The sequence below is a fragment of the Drosophila teissieri genome, chromosome 3R (assembly GCF_016746235.2).
Source record: "Drosophila teissieri strain GT53w chromosome 3R, Prin_Dtei_1.1, whole genome shotgun sequence".
Classification (NCBI taxonomy): domain Eukaryota; kingdom Metazoa; phylum Arthropoda; class Insecta; order Diptera; family Drosophilidae; genus Drosophila; species Drosophila teissieri.
This window is the reverse complement of record NC_053032.1, coordinates 18,322,807-18,349,986: the sequence shown is the minus strand read 5'-3', so window position 1 is coordinate 18,349,986 and position 27,180 is coordinate 18,322,807. Positions and strand designations below refer to the sequence as shown.

Here is a 27,180-nt window from a genome sequence, read left to right as displayed (position 1 = left end):
TCGGGCAATCATAATCACTGGATTTGGGGATAGACGCAAGTGGTGAAAATAAGAATGCCCTACGTTTGCCAAAATTAACTGTCATCCTATTTTAAATTTGTAAAAAATCTGTATAACTTAAAATATAGAATAGTTTAGTTTAGAGTTTTATATTTTAAGTTAAGCTTTTGTTCTGCGAGATATATTTTTACATTTATATATTCATACTCTTGCGCATTTTAAAGGGCCACATCTTAAGTAAGGGTATAATGACGACTTTTCCGGCTGATTGCCCGCAAAGGTCTACTCGATACCTTTACCTTTTCGTGGCGCACTTTCTTCTTAACCTTTTTCCAGTTGAACTTCTGTCCAAAGCCAAATGCCAATCATTCTTCACGAGGATTAAGGCCAAGTTTCATTTAACCAAATTAATTTTCCAAATTAATGGTTGGCATGTCTGTCTACCTCGACTCACCTGTCCACCAAACGAAATCAGCCCACCTGCCAGCAGCCCACCGCTCTTAACCATAACAATTTCTTTAAAATCTTGCCGTGTGCATATGTTTCGGATATATGTTTCTGGAGCACTGGAGCTGGGCGAAATATGCTGAATATGTTGCCACATTGCTGGCAGGCAAAAGAGTTGACAGCCATCTCCTGCTGAGAGCGAGACAGCTACATGTGGAGGGCGATGGTGGAAGGGGGGGGCGGGGCAGAGAACGACGAATTACAATTATGATGACACAAATTGGTTATGTTTCTGCATGTGTGTTTTGTTTTTTGTTCTGCCTTGAAGTTGGTTTTATTTATTTATATATATATATTTCGTTTCGTTTCGTTTGGTTTTTTTTATGTTTTTTTGGTTTTCTAACAACCCAAAATGTCAGGATACTCAGACAGGATACATGGCATGTGGGGCTTGTCATCGTTTCGTTGGCATTCGGTTGGCTCTCTATCCATTTCAACATTTTCCCAGCTCACCCCAAAGCGGATAAAAACAAAATCGTAAAAAACCATAAAGCATAATACTGGAAAATGTATGCAAAAAAATAACTTGCTAGCCTTCTGGCCAGGCCAGCATAGCCCAACATAAAATATGAAATTACATATAATAAAAAATCAAGCCATAAAGTTGTTTGCTACTCCGTAAGCTCCACTCTTTGATGCTGCTGGGTTCATATTCTTGGGGATTTCTCAGCGAAATGGAAATGGCTGCATGAAGACAGGCTGGCAGTCTCTCCTTAAAAAGTAACTAGAACAAATTGCATTTGATTAGCTCGATTATGGGGCGAATGCCCGTATGATATATGAGTTGGCTAACTGCGGTGGAAAAGGTAGCTTTAATGTAAGAAATTTTGTATCTGAAAAATGCGGTTTAATTTTGAATACTCAATGCAGACTGATGAGCTGCATCGCTTCAAGTTTTTGTGAATGGGAAATCCGAAAAAATGCATTTATTAAAATCCAACAGGTACAACTTTTGTGCGAAAGTCAATTGTATGCTCAATAGCTAATAGCCGCTGGCTATGTGTGCGTGTCCTGGTTTTTGGGGGGGTGGAGGTGGGGGGAAAACAATTTGGTGTAACAGACCTCTCGCATACAAACGACTATTTCAACCCTCTGGCTAAGAAGAGCACCACCACCCCATGACCACCCCACACCACCCACTGAAACAACTTTCCCACCTGCTGGCCGTACCAACAACGAAAACAACAACAGGAACAACGAGGGCATATAAATAACAATGTTGCCACTGAATATGAGCAGTGCGCGGGAGGGGAGAGGGGGGAGGGAAAAGGTGGGAAATGGGGGTCTAAAAATGGGAAAATGAAAATTGTTTACGCTGCCCACGGAGTTCGCTTGCCAGCAGCATAAGACCCAAACTTATTAAATTATTGTTTAGACCATAATTTCAACGACACTAAAATTAAAAAACCATTACCAAGAGCCAAAAAGCATTATTTGCCAAAAAAAAAACGGAAAGAGAAACACAATGTGGGGGTGGAATCACCCTGGAGCCACGACAGGAAAATATATTTCCGCTTAATTTATTAACGATTTTTGTAAGCCATAAACTTTTCATGCGTACGTGTGTGTATGTGTGTGTGTGTGCCCTCCACTAAGTGATTTTTATCTTAGACGGGCCAACCACCCACACAGTGTGTTTTTTGTTTCATTTTTTTTACGATTTGCACATAATTATAATTGAAATTGCGAGGATGCCGTGAGCACCGACGACTTCCATTCGAGTGCCAATAAATAATAGAATCAAGTCATAAACTGATAAATGATGTGCCACCAACGGCGGCAGGACGAGGATGCCACCGCTGCCCCAGTTTACGCAGTTTTTCAACGGCTGTAATAAACAAAGTTAATCATTTAGGATAATTGAAATTTTTACGAGACACTCAAAGTTATGTTTGCCTCTTTCTTTTTGCGCATCGCCCGCCTTTCGCCAATTTGGCAGGTAGCTTAGCGCCAGGACCCTCATTAGACAGACTGTTTCTATACACATACATAAATACACATTTAGATAGGTCTCGATGGCTCGTTGGCTAAGTGTTATGTACTTATCGATGCAAGCTGTTGATTGGAATTATGCCCACGCGCCATCGAGCACAAAGGCACAAAGGATCAGGACGAGATGGCAATACACAATGAAGGACCATCAAGACGCCAGAAAGTATGCAACAAATGGCGAGTCAGCAAAGGCAAAGAACAAAGAACTGGGATTCTGGGGTGACTTTTACAAATTTCAATCTATTAAACAGGAACATTTGCACTGCCCACATTAAATACTTACGCTTTATGAAGTAATTAATTTCCCATGGATTCCAAACAGATTTTAATATGTTCAAAAAATATATTATATAGTAATTTCACAAGTTTCAATGTTTTAATTTTCAGCAGCCAATAATTCAATTGCGTGACCAGGTTTGCTCTCAAAAGGTAGTTCGTTCACCTATTCCCTGCCACTGTGCTGGCCACATTTGCCATGTGTGCCATTCAAACACATGCTCCACCCATGGATACACCTGCTGGCGAAATACATTAAAATTAAATATTAAATTTAAGTGCATCATAAACGCAAACAATGAACCCATCAGACAGCCGACTGAGACAGCCATCGAGTGTGGCACTGAGCTGGGTTGGGAATCTACCTGGGCACAAAGTGTCGACGCCTCAATTTTCATCACAGCCAAATAAGAGCGCAGATGGAGGAAGAAATCGGAGCCCAGACCAACAAGAGGAATGGCACCCAAACGTAAGCCAACTGACAATATGTTAAACCCAAATGGTGGCATGGAGTGACGAGGTGGCATTGACTTGGATTAAGATGCACCAAAGAAAAATTCGGAGAGTCGCAGGAGTAGTGCACTGTGAAATGCAAGTGCCTACTACTCTGTTGTCAATATATTCAAAGGTGTCTAAAAGAAAGCAATTGCAAATTGTGCACATTTAAGAAGCCCTTGAAACCGCATAAGTTTGATACCAGCCTTATTGCAATTTCGTATATCAATGTAATATATTACTACGATTTTTGCAGTGTAGTCCCACTGCTACTGCCACTACTGCACTTGTCGATATCGACGTCAAAGTCTCGTAATGCCGCACTCGCACTTGTCAGCCTAAAAGATGACAGTGATGGCGATGTGTTATTCCTGCCACGGTGCGGTTGCGGAAGCGAGATGGCGGACTGGCAGACTGGCAGGCTGGCAGACTGGCGGGATGGCGAGCGAAAGGACACGAGGTCCTGGCGGGTTAACACATATTACGGCCCTTGCGTATTGATGTCGATCAAACCGATATATGTGCATACAGATGTGCCCGTATGTGTGCGGCTGTATCCAACGCAATTGAGGTCATGTCCATGCGGCATTCATTGTCGACATCGGCGATGGCGATGGCGACGTATATGCCAAAGCATTAACTCGGCATTTGTTGCAAGCTGCTCTGAGGCAAGTCCGAGATGGGCGACATGGGCCAAGGGGTATGGGTTAAGGGGTATTTGGTAGCTGGGTAGCTGGGTAGCCAGGCATCGGGTATTGGCGGGTGGACAGATAGCGCAAGTTCGGCCCGAGAGTTGCGACATATTGAAAATCATTGCACACACACTCGTACACTCACTCAGGCGGGTAGGAATGCCAAAAAAAAATAGAGAAAAAACAAGAAAGCTGAAACAATGTATTGAAAGACAAACGGCATTGGCATCAATTTTTATTTGCCTGCACGGCCATGTGTGTGTGTGTGTGTGTGTGTTGGCCGGAGGAGAAACAATTTTTATTACATTGAAAATTTGCATAAAATATTTAAGCCAAATGGTCGGTCGATACGTACGGCCGGGAAATGTGGGGAAAAAAATCTTCTGAATTATCCCCACACTCTTAGGCCTCCGCAAAGCTGATGGGATTTGGTGTCTGAAGACTTGACAGGCCTTGGGGATAGAGTATGCTAACCGAAAGTTGCGGTTTCGATGTGCGAGACAGGCTATAATGGAAATGCGTATCCTGTCTTTTAAGTGGGGATAACACTCTGCTATGCAGAAACGATGGTGGAAATAATTATGGGCTAGAAAAACTACATTTAAGTAGTGCACAAATCGATTTCTGTAGTTTAATAAGGAGTTTTTGTCTTTTCTCAATCCTAAAAATTGGAATGGTGTACAAAGTAAACAGTAACATATATACTACCCATTTAAGAAGAGTTAGGTGTACAATTTTAGAACGAGCAATTTTAAGTGCGCAGCTGAGGCAGCACTATACACTTAGCGAAATAAAATAATGAAGAAAGAGAGAGAAAGTAGATTCCAGAGCTGCGGCAATATAGAGAAAACTTCAAGGATTCGCTGCACGTTCGCATCTTTAACGCCATATGTTGACTTTTGCTACAATTTTCTAGCTAACCCACAAAAACTGGGGCACTGGGTTGGGGGTAGGGAGTTGGGTGTTGGGGGTTGGGGTTGGGCCATATCCTTTATCTTATGCGCTATTTTATGCCTGCACCACACCACGCCAACCCACCATTCCATTCCCATCTCGTGTGACTGTTGTTGTTTCTCGCCTTTTTCGCCAATAGATTGTGCCACCACACTTTGGCATTTTATAACATAAACTTTCATTTGTTTTCTTTCGTTTTTCTTGCTGCTTTTATATATATATTCTTTTTGTTTTTTCGCCACATTTATGCTGCTTTAGCCGTTGTTGCTAGTGCTTGTAATGCGCTCATGTAGTTGCCCCTCTCCACGCCCCTTGCCATCATACTCGGCTTGGGTCCCGCATGCTAAGCCCCCGAATACATAGAATACGAATACGAGTCTGATGTCTTGACATCTGTCTACCGGGCCCACAGACCCCAAGCCAACCACTTTTCCGGCCCTGACAATCGTCCAAAAATGTAGATTTGCATGCACATCAGCGTTGGGCATACATTTATCTCGCCCACTGTCTACAGTGCCGGCCGTCAGTTGTTGGCCCCTTAATGTGATGGCACGCGAAAAGAGAAGATCCCATTTGAAGGCTGGGGCTGCAAGATAAAGAGGACACTGCAAGGGAATATTTAAAGCTACACCCAGATATTGCTAATGCATTGTATTTAGTATCTGTATCTTTGAATGCAACTAATATGCAACTATATGCAACTAATTTACTAATGGCAAACGGCCAGTCAAAATCGGATTTAAAGTGCTTAAAAAACTATGAAAAACATATATTTCCATTTCTGATTAGAGCCACCAAGTAAAATAATAATTGACTGCTTGTATTTTAAATGCTTTGATATGTGTTTTATGGGGTGGTGCAAGAATATTGCCGAGCTAACATTTTGATCAAATGTTTGCCGGGTCAGAACTGCATTCGCATTGATTCCTCCTTAGCCGAGTGGAAAGTCGAATTGATTGATTCGAGTAAGTTCAACAGTTTATTTGCATATTTTGCAGAATTTTATTGCACAACGGTAAACAGAAGTGAATTACTGCAAAAATATGCAAAATATTTAAATTGCCAAAATATCCCTTGGCCGAGCATATAAATATAGTCCAGAAGCAGGCCGATGTCAAGGGAGGCCAAGGGGAGGGATGGCCCCCAAATGCAGAAGCCAAACAAATGTAAACTCGCTTTGTAGTTTATTGAAAATTTAATAAAGTGCAGCCAACAAACGAGCGGACAATGCGGGGAGCGGTAGATAAAATAGGGAAAATGCCAATGAATGCGGCGGCGACTACATGAAACAAGAAATATCCAAATAAATATGCTATTTGCCTTTATTGCAATTCAATTTACTATCAAAGCATCAGGCTCGGGAATCAGCAGCCAATGCAGTCGTGTATGTGTATTCCATAAAGGATTTTCCGCTCACGCCGGCTGCTTGGCATTTTCAGAATTTAAATGGAATTTAGAAAGTATTTCTCCCCGGAATGGTTGTCAAGTAGCCGACCAGGTATGCTGACACAAATCCGCCCGCAGGTGAGGCCAAAGCCAAGATTTGCCTTCCAACTGCCTTCTGTCATCCGATTTCTTTGCACTTTTCCAATCAATAAGTGCGGCTGGAAGGAAAATAGTTGCAAATGCCTTTCAACTGCTAATGGAAGTGGTTATGCTTGTATTCATATTGAAATGTAAAACCTATCAGACAGATTTCATAAACTTTTAGGCGGACAATGTATGCTACTTCGATGGCCAAACAATACAAAAAATGTAAAAGGGTTTTAACTAGGCCAAAATGTACAGATTTTATTTATTTATTTGTAGTATAACTTTTTAATCCAAGACAAACCGAAAAGAATTCGAGAGCAGAAAAATCAGCATGGTTGTTGCATTATTGTTTTCATAGTCGGCTCGAAGACCAAATCAAAATGGCAACAGTATGGCAATAAACGAATTTCGGCTATAACAATACAGTTGACCTACGCCGGTTTGTTTCCAAAAAACCCCCATTCCACACAAACATCGTTCGACCGCATGCAATTTTGGTGGCATACAGATATCCATGGATGTGATGGGCGTAGCAGAGGGGTTGGGGGTATAAAATGGGGGCGCCTCGTAAAAGGGAGCGGCGGCTGGTTCAAAAATCCCCCTAGGTGTTGGCCACATGGGAGCCGGACGAACGCATCTATTTGTATTTTGTTACAGGACATGCTCTCAATGGGCATATCCTTAACTCGCCCAAAGAGGCTGGCTATTTGGGCTGTTGGACATCAGACAGAGACTTTTATTGAAAATGTTCAATGGCCAAAATTCATAACTGCAGCAAGTGCACGGGGAAAAATGTGCATATAATTGTACATCTTTACTTCCAGTTTCGCATCAAATTAAAACCAAAAAAATTCACAATTAACCACACATACAAGTTTAAAAGCAAGCAATTCAAATTTTCACAAATAAGGACAAAGGGAAACCAAGTGATATGCACATTATACATACACATTTTCAGTGCATTTCATTTGGGTTTTCATTTTGGAATCACAACTGCCGAGTCCTGTCCCTCGGGCAGAAAACGAGACTTCGTCTGCTCTCATGGCAAAGGGAATTATGCCGGTTTTGCGAAATGTTCTGTAATACTGAATGCCGTGCTAATTCAGCTGCAATCGGCACTGCTTCAGTTTTAGCCTTATTGTCTGCCACATCCGGCACTTGGTTAAATGCGAAGGCATATCATTGAAACGCTTCGATTGCGAGACCTGGAATCTTATCAATTGGCCGGCCAAGTGGCCGTTGGCGGGTGTTAGAACGTTAAAGAGTCTGGCAAAGTCAGTCAGTGTCAAAATGTCGTCGTGGGTTGTCTCCACCACCGAACTGTGCGACTGTGGCGCCAAAGGTGCCAAAACCCCATCCGCATCCGCATCCTCGCGGCGGCACACGCGTCTGATCCTGCTGGTGTGGCACAACCTGGCCGAGAAGTGCCACAAGTTCGGTAGTTTTCTGCGCCGCGAAACGAATAAGCCGCTGCCCAAAGAAATGAGGCGATCGTTACGTCTTAACAAATCGGCACGCAGGAAAGGCTATCGGAGTTGCGAGAGCGAGGCAGAAAAACGGTACGCATGATAAACATACATACCATATAGAATAATCGAGTGGCCTAGATAAGCCCATTGTTATTGTTTACGCCAAGGTTTGCCTATGTACACCTGCTAGAGAGGCCCTATTCTAAAATTCTTAATTCTTAAATTTAAGTGTTTTCAAAGGCAAAACCTATCTCTCCTGCGATATTTTAAATTCACATAAACCAAAAACTAAATTCATTATAAACCGTTTTTATCAATTAAACGTTTTGACTTTAGTTTAAAATGGGCATATGTAATTAAAGCTGACACTTTAAACGAATCAGCATGAGCCTACAAAAAGATTAAAAAAACTTGAGTGCTCTAATTAAGATACAATCTTTGAGATACTATATGTGCTTCAACAGATAAAAACAAAGTTGTTAAAAATATTCCATTTGCAGGCTGATGAAAGAGCGTCTGAACGAGCCCGGCAACATATACATTCGCATGGGACCTGCCTACGACTATAGGCCATCGAATTTCTGACCGATCGGCCAAATTACATAAGGATATAGTTCTTCGAATTTCGTAGCTCTGTTAACTTCTTACTCAGCTCAAGATGTAATGTTACTGTTAAGTGCCCGCTGTAAACTGTTATTAAAAGTTGCATTTTTACCGTACTTTACACGAATGTCGTAAGCTCTGCAACAGCTGATGAAATCGTAGAGCTTTACAGAGCAACGAAAGCTCTGTGTTACTCTTAAGCTCATAACAAAAGTTTATTGACGCGACTTTGTGCATTACATTCGAGTATATTAACTTTTTTAAAAAGAATATGTAATTAGTAATATATATTTTAATTGGATTGTTAGGCACTGCACAACAAACTTTTGGGATCAGCATTGTTTTAATATAAAATGAAAAACCAATAAATAATTTAATAACTAACATAAGTTATCTCTCTGATTCTACTCTATTTTTCAGAATACAAATATTTGCACATATTTTGAAATTGGCTTTCCGCTTCGTTTAGTCCTAGAAAAGCGCATTCGGTAGTCGGTGCAGCTCTGCAGTTTGGTTTTTACTTTCTGCCGCCTTGCACCAATACCAATACGTCACAGAAAGCGTTATCTTCAAAGTTTTTTTCTTCGTGGTGCCCGCTTAGTGTGGAAAACGTGTTCAACGCGGAAATGACATTGATAGTGAAATTTTAACCAAATTTTCGGGATTGTGTTTTTTTTCCAAATTTTCGACAAACAAACGAGCCATTGAGGAAATTTCCCAAATTCAATTTGATGAAAGTGAACTTCGATTTAAGACACTTTAAAATTAGTTTTCACCAATTATACAAGTTCAATTAACATAAACAAAGGGCTGAGTGCACAATGAAGCTAATTTCCACACTTGTTTACCTACTGGTGGCATTCTACAAATTCGCCAAGAAGCTCTTGTAAGTGGCCCCAATTACCTAATATTACTTACAAACTTTTGATTTTTGGGTGTGCCGGGCTTTGTCCTTTTTGTTCGCTCTTTTTTCCTCCCTCAAAACTGTGGAAATCTGGAAGCTTATTGATATAACAAATGGGGGAAAACATTTCGTTGTTTGTTGCTGCTTTTCATAAATTAAGTTTCCTTTGTGAAGCTTTTGCGTCTCGCTCTTTGTTTGCTGTTTTTCCTTTAGTTTCTTCTTTATTGTTTATGCGGTTTGTTTGCGGACCTGCAGTTTATTACACAAAAATACAAATTTTGCTCCAATCTGCTGACTAGTGCGAGCGCGAAAGAGACGGCAGCTCCCCGCGCTACCTCCCCACCCACCCGCTAAAATACCCCGATGTAGCGCCACGTTTTTGTTTGGGTTTGAGGTCGGTAGGAAATTGGATGTGCTTTGTTCCATGTGGAGATTGTAATTTACCAAAGTGCCTGTGTGTGTGTGTGACTTTAGTTGGCAAAGAAATGGGTTTTTAATTACTATAACTGTCCTTTTGGGAGGGCGTTTTTTTTTTTTTGTGCTCTTCAGTTGAAAAGGGCGTTGTACTCATAATTCAACAATGAGCACATAAGATCTGTTCTGATTAAAGTGGATATTACTTGTCGGAGGAAACCGTAATTTCATTACAATTGACCGCAATTTCCCGCCTACGAAATATTCCACTTGTTGAGCGCATTCGTTACTGTGGGTAATTCGGTGGAAGCAAATTAAATGTCCTTTTCAGTGGTTATTAGTATCAATTATATATCGATTTGCCTGAGATTGTTTGTAAGCTAACATGCCTGTGCCCTTTCATCAATGCAATCGATCAATATACTCATTTATTAACCAATCAGCATTAATGTGCAAACAACGGCTATTATTTGCCAATTAATCTTTGTCTTTGAATATATAAAAACAGATAAGCTTATGGGGCAGTGCCTATCTTATCTTCTTATCCATCATTGTCATATACATATGTATGTACATACATATGTGTATGTAAAGTGTGCACCCTGCATTAATCCTAACATTTGACATAGAAAATCAGATAGATTAAATAAAACTAACTAACGAAAACCCGACACAGCTGGTATGACTCAGTAAAAGATGTAACACTTACAGATGTTCATATAATCCGTTAAAAACATGAGATAAGAAATATTTACTTTAAGTTGTAGAAAACAGTTCAAATTCCAAAATATTTACTGAAGTATTTATGATTTGCATTCGTAAATATGTGTGGGTATGTATTCACAGTATGTGAGCGGCACGCGTTTCTTATTTTCACTCACCAATTGATAAGGTGCGAGTATAAGACCAGCAGACTGGTGCGGCATACATGACAACAAACCTCCTTAATTAGAACCACATAGTATAGAAGATAAACTAAAAAGTGAACTTTATACCGAAGGCCGCGGTTGGTCCACTCGAAATCCTTATCTAATCTCAGTGGCTAGACCACTGGCTGCGCGTAATAAAGCACTAAATACACTCAGCTATATGATGGAACTAAATAGTTGTATTCACCACCTAATCAGCAAACGGACTCACACTCACCAGTGACCTTGACAGGCCCCAACTGGGAGTATAGGATTTGCGAGAACTACGCAAAACCAACCGCCCCAAACTAATTAAAACCAACAAGATCCGGCCTACGTCACTTTTGGTTGCATTCCCCGTTCTAATCGATAAGTTATAAATCACATTCCATTTGAAAGTTTTATAACTGACCCGCTCGAACGAATTATGCTGTGCGAAACGATTCTAAGTGGTTTCCTTCCCTATAAACGTGCCCGATAAGATATGCCCACAAAACCAGACACTAGACCAGACACGATCCTCATGTCAATGGCATTGTTATCAGCGCGGAATTACAAATTGATCACAATTGACCCACTCAGGGACAAAAAAGTAAGTGAGTCACTTGATTGACGTCTTTGAGTCTTTGCTTTTGAGGGGGAAAGCGATTGGGAAGTGCCTTTTAAATATAAGATTACAGACTTATGAAGATCACATTGAAGTGTCGTCCTTATAAAGCAAATAAGGAAATAAGGAATATAGTAGAAAAATAAAGATACCTTTGTATTTAGGAGGACCAAAAGATGATATATGGGGTCAATGTGGAATAGCAGATAATGGTATCCTATAAAGATTATTCTGTACTTAAATACATCATTATTCAATAATAAATGGGAATATTTCAAAGAGAAATATGTATAAGAAAAAAGTTTAAATATTGAGAAAATTGTATGATCAAGAACCCTAAAATCCAGAAGCTATCAACCGCACCATACTTGCATCACTCATACGCGGGGTGTGCCCAATAGAATGGAAACCACCGAATTCACACTAGTGTTACAAACCCTGAGAGCGCGAGCCATTGAACTCATTACGATAATGAGGTGGAGAGCAAGAATCTCCGAGAGAGAGCGAGGGGTCCACTCGCCGGTCGATTGTGCAATGGTGTTGGTGTACCGATGGTGTAATGATGGTGTATTGATGTTGTGCTGATGGTGTATTGATGGTGTGCCGATGGGTGTGCTGATGGTGTATTGCTGGAGTGCTGCCTCAGTCGGCCGGACAAACAGAGAGAGGTCTCTTGGCATTATCCTTATCAGCAGCCGGGCGCTGAGAGCGTTGATATAAATGTCGCAAGGCACGTACCATCGCGTTTAGTTCTTTTCAGCTCGCCAGAGCATTTGAACCGCCTGTCAGTCCGCATTAGACGCCCACTCGGTTCGCGTGAAAGCCCGGCGGCGGACACTTTGGATACTTCTCGATCGCCAGCTAACCATGTGTGGTAGTGCTCTGTAGTGCAGGCTGCAAAATGGTGAGTTGACGGGATGCAGGACCTAGTCAGTTTGCTCCACTGAACGAACCACTTGCAAAGTGCCCGGAAAAGCGGTTCAAGTTTCAAGGTTCAAGCCTCCAGATGGAATCAGCTTTTGCCGGAGTAGAACCAGTTTTTTCCAAGCCAGTGCCGTTGCGATACTCACCAACCGCATGTAGTACGAGTATGTGTCCCAATCTGTCGCTTTGCTGTTGTATAACAAAAATAATCGCGTACTCTTTTTGTCTATACCCTGTACAAATGCAAATGTACAAGCAAAATGCTGATGTGCGGTACAAAAAATCCAAATGTTTTGATAAGAGTTCCCGAAAGATGTGATAAGAAGCCTTATATGTTTAAATCAGTTGAGTAAGCATTGGGAGATAGCGCAGCTTGCGTATTTACAATCGGTATATTCTGTAACATCTGGGAGCAGTACAGGTCATCTGATAGTCGAGCATCCCAGCTGGTCGTGGGTACCATACCCTGATAAGGTTATCACATCCCTGGCGTTTTCCCCCTTTTTTATTCGTTTTTGGTTCGCATTAGATTAGCCTATATCAAATTAATAATCGATGACCCGACCAGCCAGCGGCAGCAGGTGTCTTGCTACAATAAAGTCAGCTGAATTTACAAAAACTTACTCAGTTTCGCTTCACAAACGCCTCTTATCACTCCCACGAGGAAAAGGCCTGTCATAAATTGAGCGAACCTGTTGCCAAGTTCATGTGGCATTTGGCCGAATCCCCAGGTTCATACATATGTATGTATGTACATATAGCCATATAAATAAAACTCAATGTCGGCCGCTGCTCTTGGTGATTTCGCTCGACTTTCCGCAGTGCATTGCCAGAAAAAATTGAGATACGTTTAAACGTTTGCAGAGCAGTCACACCTGCGGAAGGGGAAGAGATTGTTATATTTCATTAGTGCTACATCGAAAATTGACTGAAGCTATATACGAGGTATGTAGGTATGTAGAGCCAAAAATATAGTACATAAACATGGAAGTAGATCAAGTTCAATAACAGCTGCGCAAACAAAGAATTAGGGAAACCGTTTTTACACAGAAGAATACAAGTTCTTTGAATATATATTTATGTAGTCAAGTCCAAATTATTTACTTTTATTATTATTATTTTTTTTGTTTTAATTTTTATTAGTTTCTTAATAGAATTCATGTATCTATCATGTATTTTAAAGTTCATAAAATGTATATATGTATATAAAATGTTTCTTATGTGTAAAAAACTTTTCATTATGTAAAAGCTATGTAAAATCAAAATTGTTGCCTACTCTTAGGCTGATTTGCAAGAACATTTAAAAATATATGAGAATATTAAATAAAGAAAACTTATGTTACTTAATTCCTCGCCAAAAAGCGCTACACTTTGAAGTAATACAGCTAAGTAATATATTTAAAAATTTTTGCAATTGACTTCAAGCGATTTAAGAGATAAATAGATACTATAACTTGTCGTACTGCGGAAATGAATGGAAGTCGTTGTGTTCATTCAATTTGCTTTTAGTTTATTAGCCAAATGAATTGCAATCAATTTGCTCTTGAATTAATGCAAATCATGAAAGTGCATAATAATTTATTAGCTACAAATTAGCATTGGAGGCTCTTGCCTTTCCTCTCTTTCGGTTTTGATTGCAATTTGGGTGGAGGAACAAACTGAGGCGTAAAATTAATTATGTTTGTGTGGAAGTCGAGTGACAGGCAGCTGACATAGGGCGTAATTAATCAATCGCGGCTGATTGAAAATTGTTCTTTATTTATCTGTAATTGATTGAGTCTGCGGAATACGGAATTCCAGTGCAGCACTTGGGAACTAAGAAACCCATTTACAATTGATTAGAACGGAATGTTTGAGCGTATTACAAAGTACTTCCTTTAATTATCAGGTTGTGTAAACACAATTTTTGAAATATATTGCAATTATTTCACACTCGATGTAACCTTAAGCGGCTGAAAGTTCGAGTGGAATCTTGTTTGTTATGATTTCGAAATAATAACAACGCTTGTCGTTCCGATTCTGAATCATCGGGTCAAGTTTAAAGTCACGTCAAGATGAAAGTATTATTGGGCATTGAGCTGCTGACTTTTTGGTCAATCGATATCAAATCTCTATTTTGCAAATAACAAATTTGACATTTTGGAAAGTAATAAAACAAAATGTGGTTTGCCTTTAAACGAAACCGAACGAGAGCGGCGATTTCAATTTTATGCCGTTTATTAAACCTATGGCTGAATGACTACATGACTGAATGACTGAACAGCGGCAATCTGTCTGCTCTTTTAATGAGAAACTACGGAGAGAGATCCGATCAGGGAACTGAGCAACTGGCAGTTGGCTGTTGGCAGTTGGCACTTGATTGCCTCGATCTCGACTAGAGTCGGCCAGAAGATATAAATAAGGAAAGGCAACGCACGCGCGTATTAATTGTTGGCTGTTCTAAACGGCCAGAAGTGCATCGCATATTACGCATACGCAGCGTGGCCAATGATAAGTGACTGAAACTGGCTCACAACTAGCAGCGCCAAGTGACAATGGATCAAAAGTGCAATACGGGACTACGGGAAAACTATGGCCATCGTCGTCAGCCCGCATTGGGCAAGGCCATGCCAGTGACGGCTCTTTTGCTGAATTTGGAGGCCAATCCTTTGGACTACCGAAGAAATGACAATGGAGCCGAGGTGCTGGAGGAGGATGACAAGCCACCGCAACTGTTCAGCGTAACGGATGAGCCACCCTCGCCCAACGATGAGGATTTCAAGCCACCCAATCACCAAGAGGACGATAGTAAACTGGCTGGCGATGGGCACAGGGATATACCCTGTTCGAATTGCCTGCAAACGGCACCCGATCATCTGACCGATCGCCAGTCGGCCATCAATGAGATGTGCCAGCGCCTGTGTGGTCCCGAATGCAGACGGCCCCAAGGTCTCACGTTGGATGGTGTGCGTCAGGATTTCCTCAGGCAGTACGAGATCGCGGAAGCTGTGGCCAAGACCTCGGCCATGACCTCCACCGTTCAGATGAAACAGCGCCTGGCGGCGCGAAAACTGGAATTCGAAAAGGAAATGGAAATGGACGAAGAGTTGGGCGTGGCCAGCCCATCCCGTATCGATATCAATCTCGGCCAGAGGAGTTCCGCCACTGCAACTGGCATGGGAGAGCTTGAGTTCGAGCCGCCTCGCGATTTGCTCTTGTATCTGGTGAGGTGAGAGACTCGTTTCTTACAGGCAGGCAGGCACCATATAGCATAACCATAAACCATAACCATATGCTGTAGCGCGGCTGTCGCGCTTATAAATCAAGTTCATGGCTGGCAGCGTGTCAAGTGTTCTTAGCCATTGGCCAGGCCTCAAAGCCACTTAGCGGCAATCAACAATAACGACAACAGCAACAACAACAGAAACAGAAACAACAACAGCAACAACCGATCCCCGAGAGCAACAAAAACTAACCTTGCACAATTTGCGCGAAAGTGATCATGACAAAACTGACAGTATACGCGTATATAGGTAGTATATAGCTGTGTGCCAGGAAAGGCGGAAAAACGACAGATTTTAAAAAAATATAAAGTCTAGCAGCGGCACTTTCAGAATTTTATAGTTTAATGAATAGCGGATTTCAAACAATTGCGATTCTAATTAGTGTAGTGCTTATGGTGATAGTTTTCCCAATCAAACTCAGTTTTCATGGGCATTAGTATCTATCTATCATTATCTATCGCAAAGCTGAAAACTTAATGGCTTTCCATTAAGTGATAACTCACAAGTGGCAACTAAATGACCGTCATATCGGTGTAAATGAACTAAAAAGATTTTATCAATGAACGCATTAATGGCGTTTGGGTCACGAAAGTGTTTCGGCACGTGCCTAATTTGATTAACTCAGGTTCGAAATTCCGCACCGAGATTAGTGGGCATTTTGCAAGTGACGTTCAGCGAAGAGAACCCAAATAATTATTTACATTAAACATTAACCTCGTAATCATTTTACCTTTCTAGGAAACACAGATGGGGCCGCGTCTCTTTGACATTGCCATACTGACACTAAATATAAAACATTTCAAGTTATCCTAATATCTAACCAAGAAACCAAGAATCCCAGTTCAAAAGTCAGAAACCGAAAGATAACAAACTGAAAGTGATATTTGACTTGGGACAAGCGTTAAGTTTGCACAAACAGTTCAAAATGGAGTTTCTAATGAAAACGTCGCGTTTGATCGTCACATCGAAGACGTTCGCAAGACGTGTGGCCGTTCCGATTCCCAGGTAACGAAATCGAAATAGAAAACGAAATTATATTCGAAATCCCCCGCATGCCGAATCGGCTACAGATACAGATATCGCTACTCTATATAGCTTGGGTGGAAAGCTCATTAGGCATGTAACTGCGTTGCTGTATAAATTGTGCAGATACAATTGTATCTTTTGTCTGCGCAATTTGCATTTGAGAACACTTGGGACACTGCTTAGGCATACAACACCGCGATTGTTTATCTAAGGATGCTGGCTTGGATGCTGGCTGCTATTTTCTCCACTTTTTTGCATGCATGCATGCATACATACAGCACTTTTGTTTTCATTAACTGATAGCCATAAATATTTAACAAGCCAGCCAGCCAAACAGCCAGCCAGCCAGCAAAGTCAGCCAGTCGGTCCGTCGTACTTATAGAATCGTTCTTTTGTTTAGCATTTCGGCGCGGGAGCTCTCCACACGTGAGCCGAACGTATTGATCTCGTTCTGGGGGTATCTGTATCGGTATCTGCTTAGTATCTTGCAGATACATCTCGTATGCGAAATACCCGTTTGTGCGTGCTCTCCTCGCGATCTTTTCGCTGCCTCCAGCGCGAATGATCTCTCTAATAAAACCCCGCACTTCAGTTGGCATTCAGTTTCGCCAAAGTCGCTTGCAAGCGCACCTCGTTCCGGCGCCCCCAAGATCGCAAAGTCACCACATCGCATCCCCCACCAAAGTGATACCCAGTCGAGTCCGAATCCTTTGATCCTGCCGCAGACATGGAGCCAACAGTACCCATTAAGCGAGCCAACAAGGCGCCCTGCAAAAACGATCGCAAGGCCTATCTGCAAAAAGTGATGCTGACCAGGTGAGGAGATGGGTTGCGATCTGAGATGCGAGCTGTGAGATGAGAGATGAGGGGCAACTGATCCACCGGCGGCGGGTGATTGATTGCGGTGACATGCCGAAACCCGTACGCCCCAAATCCAGTCGCCATTCGCCACTCAATCCCCGGCGGGAACTGGTTTCGATTCTCTCGCGGATCGCTGCAAACCAGACGAACAGCTGCGAAGCTATTGACCGAGCGACATTTTCGCCTTTGTTTTTGTTTCGCGGGATTATCGTCGCGTGGGCGTTCCAGATTCTACCACCCCTACCCCCACCCGCATCTAATCCCCCTCTCTGGTGGCTGGTAATCTTCTTAGAATCGGAGCATACGTGCTAATTGCCGAGAACTGAGACCCACGAAAACCAGAAACGTTCTATCCATCAATATGAGAACTCAGTTTCAGCTGTAGGCTACACAGATTACTGTGTTCGAATTCAGCAGCAGGAAGTCAGATTTATTTGATAAAGGAAACAACAATGAGTGCAAATCAGCTTTGCTTTCTAAGCAGTAAATAACTTATTATAATTCAAGACCCCTTGAAGTGTCCTTTCTATACTCACGTTCGACATGAAAGTGAAAACATGGCCAAAAACTATCTTTAAGCTACCCAGCAACAATGATTCAAAAGAAAAGTAAACATATCTTTAGTTGAGAAAGAGTTTTAAAAAGGCTTGGATAGTTTAGCAGCTTATCAATAACTCCTTGTTTCAATCGCCCATTTTCTAAATTATAAACTTTTATGTTTTTTGTACACTTTAAGTTTATGAAATCAGATTGAAAAGCCTAACAATTCTTAATATTTTTCTTCCCCACACACAAAACCTTTACGCCAATCAAATAACTCCTAGCAGCAAAGTGAAAATGGGAAAATTTTATACGAGTCAGCGTCATAGTCATAGTCTATTCATTTTCAGCATAATACTGAGAAAAATTCTATATAGAAAACCCGATGCTTTGTGAGTACCAGAAAATGTGAACTTTGTTTTACTTGATGTTGTTTATTTGGTGTTATTCGCTGAAAGTTGTTTGTTTGTTGCAAGAAGCTTTAATCAATTTGTTTTCGATTGAAATGCTAAGAGAAAACACATTCAAAGAGTTGCCTACGAAAGACTTTTACAATTGGGTTAATCTTTGTGTTTTGAAATAGCAATATAATCGAATAGTGAGTGCTGAACACGTTTGCTTAGTCGAGTTCTTATACAGTTGATTGTCCTAAGATTTTACTCTAATTGAGTCACACAATCGTTTTACAGAATGGGCTCATTTAACTCGGCTCCAAAGATCAACAATGTGGACTCCCAGGACGATGGCCTGGTGCTGCCCGCCGGTCTGAGCACCTCGGCTCTCCTTCAGCACGTCCAGCAACTGCGGGGCGGTGGCATCGAGCAGCCAGCGCTGCTCACCCGCGGCTTCCTGAAACCGCTCCTGAGGGACGAGGATGTCGCCGACGGACTGCGATGCCTGCAGCTGAACTCCGTATCGAGGGGTAGGATTGCATCCTTGTCCTATCAGCGGGCTTTGTTCTAATCTATTTTTGAAGTTTGCAGTGCGCCAGTTGAGGGCGATGACATTCGGTTGCTGCAGTGGAACATCCTATCACAAAGTACGTAATCAAAATCCATGAAATCCTCTAAGTTGAGTTTAAAGAGTGTGCTTTAATTTGTTTAAAAATATATATATGTTAGTTTTTTAAATTTACAAAGGAATTAAACATAAATGTAGATACAACTTTTTATCATATTTTAATGTTCTCCCTTTAACTTCTTGATTTGAACCTAGCTCTCGGCCAGCACAACGATGGCTTTGTGCGCTGTCCCGAGGAGGCTCTCACCTGGGAGCACCGCAAGTACCTGATTGTCCAGGAGATCCTGCAGAACCAGCCCGATGTGATTTGTCTGCAAGTATATTCACACCATCCACCCGATCTGTAAGGCAGTTGCGCTTTAACGTGATATATTCAAACAGGAAGTAGACCACTTCAAGTTCCTGCAGACGGTGTTGGGTAGCCAGAATTACGCAGGCATCTTCTTCCCGAAGCCGGATTCGCCGTGTCTGTACATCGAGCAGAACAATGGACCCGATGGCTGTGCCATCTTCTATAAGAGGGACAAACTGCAGCTGCAGGGCTACGATACGAGGATCCTGGAGGTGTGGCGAGTGCAGAGCAACCAGGTGGCCATTGCGGCCCGGCTGCGAATGCGTTCCAGTGGTCGGGAATTCTGTGTGGCCACCACCCACTTGAAGGCCCGCCATGGCGCCCTTTTGGCCAAATTGCGCAACGAACAGGGCCGCGATCTCATCAGGTTTGTGAAGCAGTTTGCCGGCGATACGCCGCTGCTGCTCTGCGGCGATTTCAATGCCGAACCGGTGGAGCCCATCTATGCCACGATCTTGGGGTGTGATCTCCTCCGCTTGGGCAGTGCCTATGCCGACGTGAAGCTAGAGCGCGAGGAGGTACTGCATCCCAGCGAGGATGTTGGTGAGTTCGTCTCGAAATCGATGAAACGAGAGCCACCCTACACCACCTGGAAGATTCGCGAAGAAGGCGAGGAGTGCCACACCATCGACTACGTTTTTTACACACCCGATCGCCTCAAGGTAGGATCACTAAGATAGCATCAAGCGGTAATAAATTCTTTAAAAATATTTTTGTCGATTTCAGATCAAAAACTGTCTAGACTTCCCGGTCGGAGAGCAAATTGGCAAGAACCGCACACCCAGCTTCCAGTATCCATCGGATCACTTTTCCCTGGTGTGCGACTTTGAACTGCTGCCCCCGACGGAAAACGGAAAGGAAAGCGGAAGTGGGAGCGATGCTGAAAATGAAACAGAAGTGGAGGGCAGCAAGCATGGATCCATTCAATAGAAAACACCAGTTTTATAATTCGCCGAAGAAGAAGTTTCAATAACATTACATCGATTGTGATATTAGTTGTTAGATACATATTAGCCTCATACACAACCGTTGCACTACAGTTTGCAGCTTTTACAAATGATAATCCAAAATTCACAATTAATAAATTAAAGTATGGAAGAAAGTTAACTGAACTGCTTTTTCTACGATCGTGCGAGGAAATTTACTTAATTTACTTAATGAACCATAACATTATTTAAGGCTTGCAACAATTAATTAAGGAAATACATATTTTCCTATCAATTCTACATATGAACTGAATCATTTTTCTATCATAAAGATTGTTCAGTTCTAAAGGTACATTTCTGGGATCTGTAGAATAGCCATTTTTATAATTAAGTAATAAAACCAAAGTGCTACCCTAAAATAAATACATTTTCTAAGCACTGTTGCTTATCTCTTAGATTTTTTATGGAATGTATAGACCATTAAAAAGCATTGCCGACTTTTTGGCGCAGGCATGTAATTTTCTGCTATCGGAAATCGGTCGTTCGGGGCGTATACTTGATTTCGCTGTCCATGGACCACAAAATGTCTACTAAACTAGTCAGCAAACCGAGATCGTTATACAAATCACCGAAATCGTTAGAAACACGCACACCCTGCAAATTGCAGCGAGCAATAAGCGCATACAGCGCACCCAAAGCAACAAAAGGGATTGCGTAACACAACAACCACCTTTATAAATATACACACTACATGTATTTAGTATATAACAATTTTCACACAGTGTTTGCACTAAAATGTAATAGGTCTAGCCGGGGACTTGGACTTAGAGCAGGGCCAAGATAGCGGATAGCACAAAAGAGGTGGCGACCATTGCGTAACCGGTGGAGTAAACCTCCTTGATCTTCAGGAACCGTCCGGTGTCCCAGAGGAGATGCCTAATGCCATTGGCGGTGTGATAGCCTGCCGGATAGGCGATGATGAACTTCAGGGCGGTCAGAGTGGCGCCACTCAGCTGGAGGCCCTCCACCATGGTCACATAGTGGCTGATGTCGTGGGACGAGATCAGGGCGCCAAGTCCCAGGCCCCAGACACCCACTCCCAATGCCAATCCTGTGCCGCGATGGCAGATCGAGAGCATGGAGGTCAGCTGCGGCTGGTAGATGGTGAGATGGGGCGAAAGCTTCCTGCCCAAACGCTCGTTCTTCTCAAAGAACGACTCGTCCTTCTGGGTTTCGGCCACGGAGACCACCTTCATCGATACCGGGCGGCTGGCAGCGGCCATCTGGAGGCCCTGGCGCAGCGCCGGCGAGCGGATCAACGAGCTTGAGAGTGCATACCTGCAAAAAGCAGTCACAAATCAGGGTTTTCGCAGTGCCATCGCAGAAATTACGTACATTTCCCTGTTTTTCACTCGAACTTGTATTGATGGGACCGTACACTGACTGCGCGATATTACCGCAAGCAGTGATGCCACTACGTTAAAAAAAAACAAGATTCGATAGTATGATTTTATATTAACTCGTAAGCAGTGCTTTTAAGAATTTTTTATGATATGGCTTTTTATATTCTGCTTTCTTATGCATTATTATACAGTATGCCATTTTTTAAATTTAGCATGCACATATATATATCTTAGATACATCTCGTTTAAATAAGAAATTGCAAACAAAAAATCATCGATACGTGCAGTAGGCGCTGCCACCCCGAAGTAAGCGTTGCCAGACCGTCGCCAGCACCGAGCGAGTTGGCAGTTCATTCGCCATTTTTTCTCGCTCATTCTTTTTGCTGTTCGAGTGAGCGCGTGGCAGGTCGTTTCGCAGTGTTCCCGGTCCGGTGCAGTTGTAGTTGCATTTTCGCCAGCGATTTAGACGCCATCTTCCGATACCCGACAACCCAATCACCATGAAGATCTACAAGGATATCATCACCGGAGACGAGATGTTCGCCGACACCTACAAGATGAAGCTGGTGGACGAAGTGATCTACGAGGTGTACGGCAAGCTGATCACCCGCCAAGGTGACGATATCAGGCTGGAGGGCGCCAATGCCTCCGCCGAGGAGGCCGACGAGGGTACCGACATCACCTCGGAGTCGGGCGTGGATGTTGTGCTTAACCACCGACTGCAGGAGTGCTTCGCCTTCGGCGACAAGAAGTCGTACACCCTCTACCTGAAGGACTACATGAAGAAGGTGCTGGCCAAACTGGAGGAGAAGTCGCCCGACCAGATCGACGTCTTCAAGACCAACATGAACAAGGCCATGAAGGACATCCTCGGCCGCTTCAAGGAGCTGCAGTTCTTCACCGGCGAATCCATGGACTGCGACGGCATGGTGGCCCTGGTGGAATACCGCGAAATCAACGGCGACAGCGTTCCCGTGCTCATGTTCTTCAAGCACGGTCTCGATGAGGAGAAATGCTAGATGGATCCCTATCCGACCCAGAAGCATTCTACCCCAAACGGAACCTATACTCATGCATACCTTCTACACATATATTTATCAGATGCTTAGTTACAATTTTGAAAGTCTTAAATTTATGTTAAAACGCTGACAAAAATGCCTGTCCCTCAATCTGTGCGATTTTAGTTTTGATTTCTTTCGGCCGGAGCACTCATAAATTCGACTTAATGTATGTTTATTGTTTAATCACAGCGAGCTAAACAATTGAATTGCGCCAACTATTGTAATTAAAATAATATTTTGATAGCAACACCTACAAATTAGTATGCATTTTCGCTAAGAAATCAAAAAAAGAACTATGACCGAAAATGGGAACACCAGTACTGAAATTAAACGGAACACCTATACAAAACAACTGTAAATCCGCATGTCTGTACTTCTTTCCAAATTTACAGTTATGCGTAGGTAGACGCCGCCATATGGTGGCGTGAGTGGGAGCGAGAGGGCGCCACCGCCGTCTGAGTCACAGACTTCAGTTAGTTTTGTGCTGTTGTTGCTACTTTTTGGGGCAGTCACGGAGTTATTGACCTTTGACAGTGATGTAGACATGCCCCGCACCAATACCAACACACCCACGGACATTTTGGAGGTCATGCGCAATGGCACACGATTTTCTGCACGTTGCAGTTCGACTTGCCCCAGTTTCTCACGTTGACTTCGCCATAACCTCAACAACGCTAGCGAAATGCGCCGCTCTCGCTGAAAATTGGGATTCTATAATCTAATTCCAGGTCGGGCAATACGTACGTCTTTATCTGCTTACGGGGCGGGGTGCTGCGCCCCAGGTGCTATTTCCATTCCAGCGAAACGTGTCGACCTGTTGCCGTTCGTAGCGTGAGAGATGCGCACAGTGGGCACTTGCTATGACGAACATGGAATATTGTCTGAGCTCTAATCAATTTTTTAAAGCAAATTCTTAAGAATAATATTTTATTATATTACAACCTAGCGAAAATACGAATTACATATTTTTAGGTCAACTAGCAAAAATTTTTTTTCTCAGCTTTTTTTAGTTCATACAAACATTGATGAATTTAAATGTTTTCAATATATGTAGCTACCTTTCCATTCTTTTCAAGGTATTAAAATAGAGTATTGTTTTCACAAAAGTTTTTATGAATAGAACAATGAGCTATACAAAGTCTTGTGTGTTAAAGTTTCGGTGTGTTAACGTATAAAGATTTATAAAAACAAAGAGTAAACTGAGATTATTTTAACTGGGAAGCCTTTGTACATAATTAAAATAGGTTAATCTAATCAAATTAATTACCATTGATTAAGTAGAAAGTGGTTATTCGTTTGAACCCAACAAATAACGAATATCAAATACCCACCCAACCGGAATTAAAACTCCTTTCAGTTCGGTTTACGTATAAAAATGCTAATAACAAATTAAATTTTATTTCGTTCATAATTTTGATGCTTCAAACTGTGGCAAAAACGATTCACTTAATGCACTTCCACCGCACGGCGGAATGTGTATGGAAATGTCAGTCAGAATTAGTTGCTATTTTCTGGTTTTGTTCATTTTGAATTTTAAAAAATCTTTAAATATTTATATTTACCTTTGCACAATTTCTTTCGCTTAGCTTACAATTACACTAATGCTCCTCGATATCGACTATCGCATATGTATGTTATGCCATGCTTTCAGTATGTATAGAATTGGAATGGAATGCCGATCGCATTTCAACAAATACAGAACGTTAATAAGTTAACAAAATTCGGAAAACTACTAGTACAACTGAAAATCAAACATTTTGTTTTACTTAGCTCTTGGAGGGGACTATCAAAAGTGATGGAGGGTATTGTGGCGCTGCAGTATACTAAAATTTCATAATGTTTGAGGACTGCACACAAACATACAACACGCGCTGATAACTATACAGATCATTGTACAAGGACACCGGTGGCTCGATTCCATCGGGATCAAACATAATCCAACTGTATGTAGATCTGCTTAACGCCCACCGCCTCGAAGATCATTCGCGTGTGCGTCACCACGTACTTGGGATCGACGTTCTTGGACACCTCCAGCTTGAGGGCACCCACATAGACATCGGAGCAGAGGGTCCAGAAGTGCGGCTCCTGCACAGCATAGACGCCAGCCAAGCCGGTGACCTTCTGGTAGCATTGCGGCAGTGAGCGGTCCAAGTCTGATGGCTGTCGCTGCATCAGAATCATGATCGACTCCTTGATCAGACTCAGCACACTGAGCGCTATCAGCAGGGCAATGAAGATAGAGCAGATGGGGTCCGCAATCATCCAGCCGAACATGTGCATCAGCACCGCCGATATAATCACGCCCACCGATCCCAAAGTATCGGCCAGGATGTGCAGGAAAACGCCGCGCATGATCTGCGAGTTGCTGCCCGACATGTCCCCATGGGAGTGTCCATGGCTGTCGTGATCGTGTGAATGTCCATGGCCTAGAAATGGACGGATTTGCAAGTAGTTTTTAGAATATTGTTATCCGAAATTTGCGTAATCAATATAATAAGATGTATTTTACTACTGCTGTTACCATTGTCCAATGTGATGGCTTGGTGATTGTGATTGTTGGCGTCATTGTGGCTGTGCGAGTGCCCGTGCCCATGGCCACCACCGTGGGAGTGTCCGTGACCACCGTGCGAGTGTCCATGTCCACCGTGATTGAAGGCATAGATGCCCACCAGGTTCACCAGCAGTCCCAGCACGGAGACCACAAACAGCCGCTCGTGCTTGACCTCCGGCGGCTCGATAAGTCGCTCCACGCCCTCTGACAAAATGAAAAAGGCTATGAAAAGCAGGAACAGGCTATTCACAAAGCCGGCCAGAACTTCGGCGCGCACATAGCCGTAGGAAAACTTGTCGTTGGCCTTCCACTTGGTGATAACCGAGGCGGCCAATCCCGCCAAGAGGCCAGTGCAGTCGAAGAACATGTGGAATGAGTCGGAGATCAGGCCTGCGGATTAACCATCAAGTAGGTTATAAACTGCGGATAAGATAAAAAGCCATTAGTGGCCAAGCACGCACCCAAACTGTTCGTCACAATGCCGTAAAAGAGCTCCACGAAGGCAAAGCTCAGATTAAGCAGCAGAAAGAGGAACAGATTCCGGGAGTTGCGGTCGGAGAAGATGAGTCGCTTCCAACTGTTGAGCTTCTCCCGGATCCGGTAGCCCAAGCTGCTCCGGTCCTTGTGCGAAAGCGGTATCATCTTGCCGGTTTATGGAACTGTGAGAAAAAAAACTACATTGAGATTCAAGCTCCTAAGATAACACAATTTGTTTGCATACGTGGTATTATCGGGTGGCTATAGCCGAGCTCCAGCTGATTCAGTGATTCCCACTCCGCTTCTGGCAGGGTTTCGCGAGAATCTTTATCAGCGGCGGCAGGTCTCTTTTCTTTGATTCCGAAATTACCTCACAACCCAAACGCTTCCTGCTCGACGTCGTCGTCGTCGTGTTGTGTGCACAGTTGTGCGGCGCGGGCTCGTCGATCTGCGATTTAGCTACAGCTTAATTCATTTTTACTGGCTACCAGATACCAGAACCGAACTCCCGTCTTTGCCAGCACCAAACCAATCTGCCGTGTTGTCATCAAAATAAGGGTAACCACGTAAACATTTCGTCCGAGCGCACGCACTGCTTCGTTGTGAATGGCAAGCGGGCACAGTAAGCTCCCTCCTGGAAGTTTGCTGGGTATTCATTTTACTGGTCGGTTTTTAATAGCATAGTTACATTTGTTTACATATTTTGGTATTTCATTTAAAAAATGTTTCGAATATAAGGCCCACGTATACTAATTCCAAAGATGTTTGATTTAATGCGAACTTTTGTGAGTTATTATACGACATTGTAATCATTTGTTAAAGTAAACAAAGCTTGTTTCATATTTATTTACGTATAACGGCTAACCATTTATTTGAATTGATTTTCGTTGAATACAGATAGCCAACCGAACATTAAATTAAGAAGATGCACATGAGTGCTTACTGTCACGTGAAAACGGAAGGGGTGAATGGCTTTGAGGGAAAGAAGAAGACGAGTACTAATTCTTATTGGGAATTCGGGATTTTTTTTTTATAAACAAATATAAATACATTTACTTATTAAAAATAACCAAATTCTTGCTGTTAAAAGTGAGCTAAAGTTAATAATCCATGCTCTTTTTATTAGTATGAAGAAGATAACCATTTAAAGTGCTAATTCAGCTGATAAACAAATTTGTACAGCGGTTTTGAAAATTATTACTCATTGAATAGATTCTTACAAGATATTGAAGACATTTGCACACTCATAGAAGTTCATATTGCAATGCATAAATATCGCTATTATAAGAATTATCTTTATTCTGATATCAAAATATAGCTTACGGTTGCCGTTCAATTCGCGAGAATAATAGACTGCTTTGCACTGCAATGATTATCACGGTTAACATTATACATTCCCAGCCGGAAAACTCGGTCTACTCC

General features: G+C 42.4%; 5 protein-coding genes across 11 annotated transcripts; 3 read left to right on the top strand and 2 right to left on the bottom strand.

The window, feature by feature from the left end:
* The first annotated feature begins 7,720 nt into the window (after window positions 1-7,720).
* LOC122619791 lies at window positions 7,721-8,637 on the top strand. The gene is made up of 2 exons (XM_043796925.1): window positions 7,721-8,008; window positions 8,419-8,637. Exons 1-2 carry the CDS (start codon window positions 7,740-7,742, stop codon window positions 8,501-8,503), a joined length of 354 nt encoding a protein of 117 aa, XP_043652860.1. The 5' UTR covers window positions 7,721-7,739; the 3' UTR covers window positions 8,504-8,637.
* A 504-nt stretch (window positions 8,638-9,141) lies between these two features.
* Window positions 9,142-20,447, top strand: LOC122619789 (nocturnin). Of its 7 annotated transcripts, XM_043796917.1 has the most exons (8): window positions 12,104-12,258; window positions 16,280-16,546; window positions 18,256-18,360; window positions 18,658-18,890; window positions 18,945-19,007; window positions 19,184-19,305; window positions 19,370-20,002; window positions 20,067-20,447. In XM_043796917.1, the coding sequence occupies exons 2-8, from the start codon at window positions 16,467-16,469 to the stop codon at window positions 20,268-20,270; spliced, it is 1,440 nt and encodes a 479-aa protein (XP_043652852.1). In that variant the 5' UTR covers window positions 12,104-12,258; window positions 16,280-16,466; the 3' UTR covers window positions 20,271-20,447. The 7 variants fall into 7 exon arrangements, with proteins under 7 accessions (XP_043652853.1, XP_043652857.1, XP_043652852.1 ...); XM_043796918.1 differs by lacking the exons at window positions 12,104-12,258; window positions 16,280-16,546 and adding an exon at window positions 9,142-9,407; XM_043796921.1 differs by lacking the exon at window positions 18,256-18,360.
* A 550-nt stretch (window positions 20,448-20,997) lies between these two features.
* LOC122619790 (succinate dehydrogenase cytochrome b560 subunit, mitochondrial) lies at window positions 20,998-21,751 on the bottom strand. Its single transcript, XM_043796924.1, has 2 exons — window positions 21,662-21,751; window positions 20,998-21,604 (listed from the first exon to the last, which is right to left on the bottom strand). Coding segments are annotated over exons 1-2 (516 nt in total). The 5' UTR covers window positions 21,664-21,751; the 3' UTR covers window positions 20,998-21,090.
* Window positions 21,752-22,038: 287 nt separating this feature from the next.
* Window positions 22,039-23,089, top strand: LOC122619899 (translationally-controlled tumor protein homolog). Its single transcript, XM_043797107.1, has one exon. It carries the CDS (start codon window positions 22,170-22,172, stop codon window positions 22,686-22,688), a length of 519 nt encoding a protein of 172 aa, XP_043653042.1. The 5' UTR covers window positions 22,039-22,169; the 3' UTR covers window positions 22,689-23,089.
* Window positions 23,090-24,087: 998 nt separating this feature from the next.
* Window positions 24,088-26,359, bottom strand: LOC122620314 (zinc transporter 7). Its single transcript, XM_043797721.1, has 4 exons — window positions 26,003-26,359; window positions 25,743-25,940; window positions 25,252-25,671; window positions 24,088-25,156 (listed from the first exon to the last, which is right to left on the bottom strand). The coding sequence occupies exons 2-4, from the start codon at window positions 25,921-25,923 to the stop codon at window positions 24,657-24,659; spliced, it is 1,101 nt and encodes a 366-aa protein (XP_043653656.1). The 5' UTR covers window positions 25,924-25,940; window positions 26,003-26,359; the 3' UTR covers window positions 24,088-24,656.
* Window positions 26,360-27,180: the final 821 nt, after the last annotated feature.

What these genes read in the sequence shown, in the direction of transcription:
- LOC122619791 (XM_043796925.1), top strand. Translation starts at nt 7,740, where the DNA reads ATGTCGTCGTGGGTTGTCTCCACCACCGAACTGTGCGACTGTGGCGCC. An exon ending in GAGAGCGAGGCAGAAAAACG is followed by an intron (nt 8,009 to 8,418) that starts GTACGCATGATA and finishes TTCCATTTGCAG; the next exon opens with GCTGATGAAAGAGCGTCTGA.
- LOC122619789 (XM_043796916.1), top strand. Translation starts at nt 14,813, where the DNA reads ATGGATCAAAAGTGCAATACGGGACTACGGGAAAACTATGGCCATCGT. An exon ending in TTGCTCTTGTATCTGGTGAG is followed by an intron (nt 15,487 to 18,657) that starts GTGAGAGACTCG and finishes ATCGTTTTACAG; the next exon opens with AATGGGCTCATTTAACTCGG. An exon ending in CCGATGTGATTTGTCTGCAA is followed by an intron (nt 19,306 to 19,369) that starts GTATATTCACAC and finishes ATATTCAAACAG; the next exon opens with GAAGTAGACCACTTCAAGTT.
- LOC122619899 (XM_043797107.1), top strand. Translation starts at nt 22,170, where the DNA reads ATGAAGATCTACAAGGATATCATCACCGGAGACGAGATGTTCGCCGAC.
- LOC122620314 (XM_043797721.1), bottom strand. Translation starts at nt 25,923, where the DNA reads ATGATACCGCTTTCGCACAAGGACCGGAGCAGCTTGGGCTACCGGATC. An exon ending in CATTGTGACGAACAGTTTGG is followed by an intron (nt 25,672 to 25,742) that starts GTGCGTGCTTGG and finishes GTTAATCCGCAG; the next exon opens with GCCTGATCTCCGACTCATTC. An exon ending in AGCCATCACATTGGACAATG is followed by an intron (nt 25,157 to 25,251) that starts GTAACAGCAGTA and finishes GTCCATTTCTAG; the next exon opens with GCCATGGACATTCACACGAT.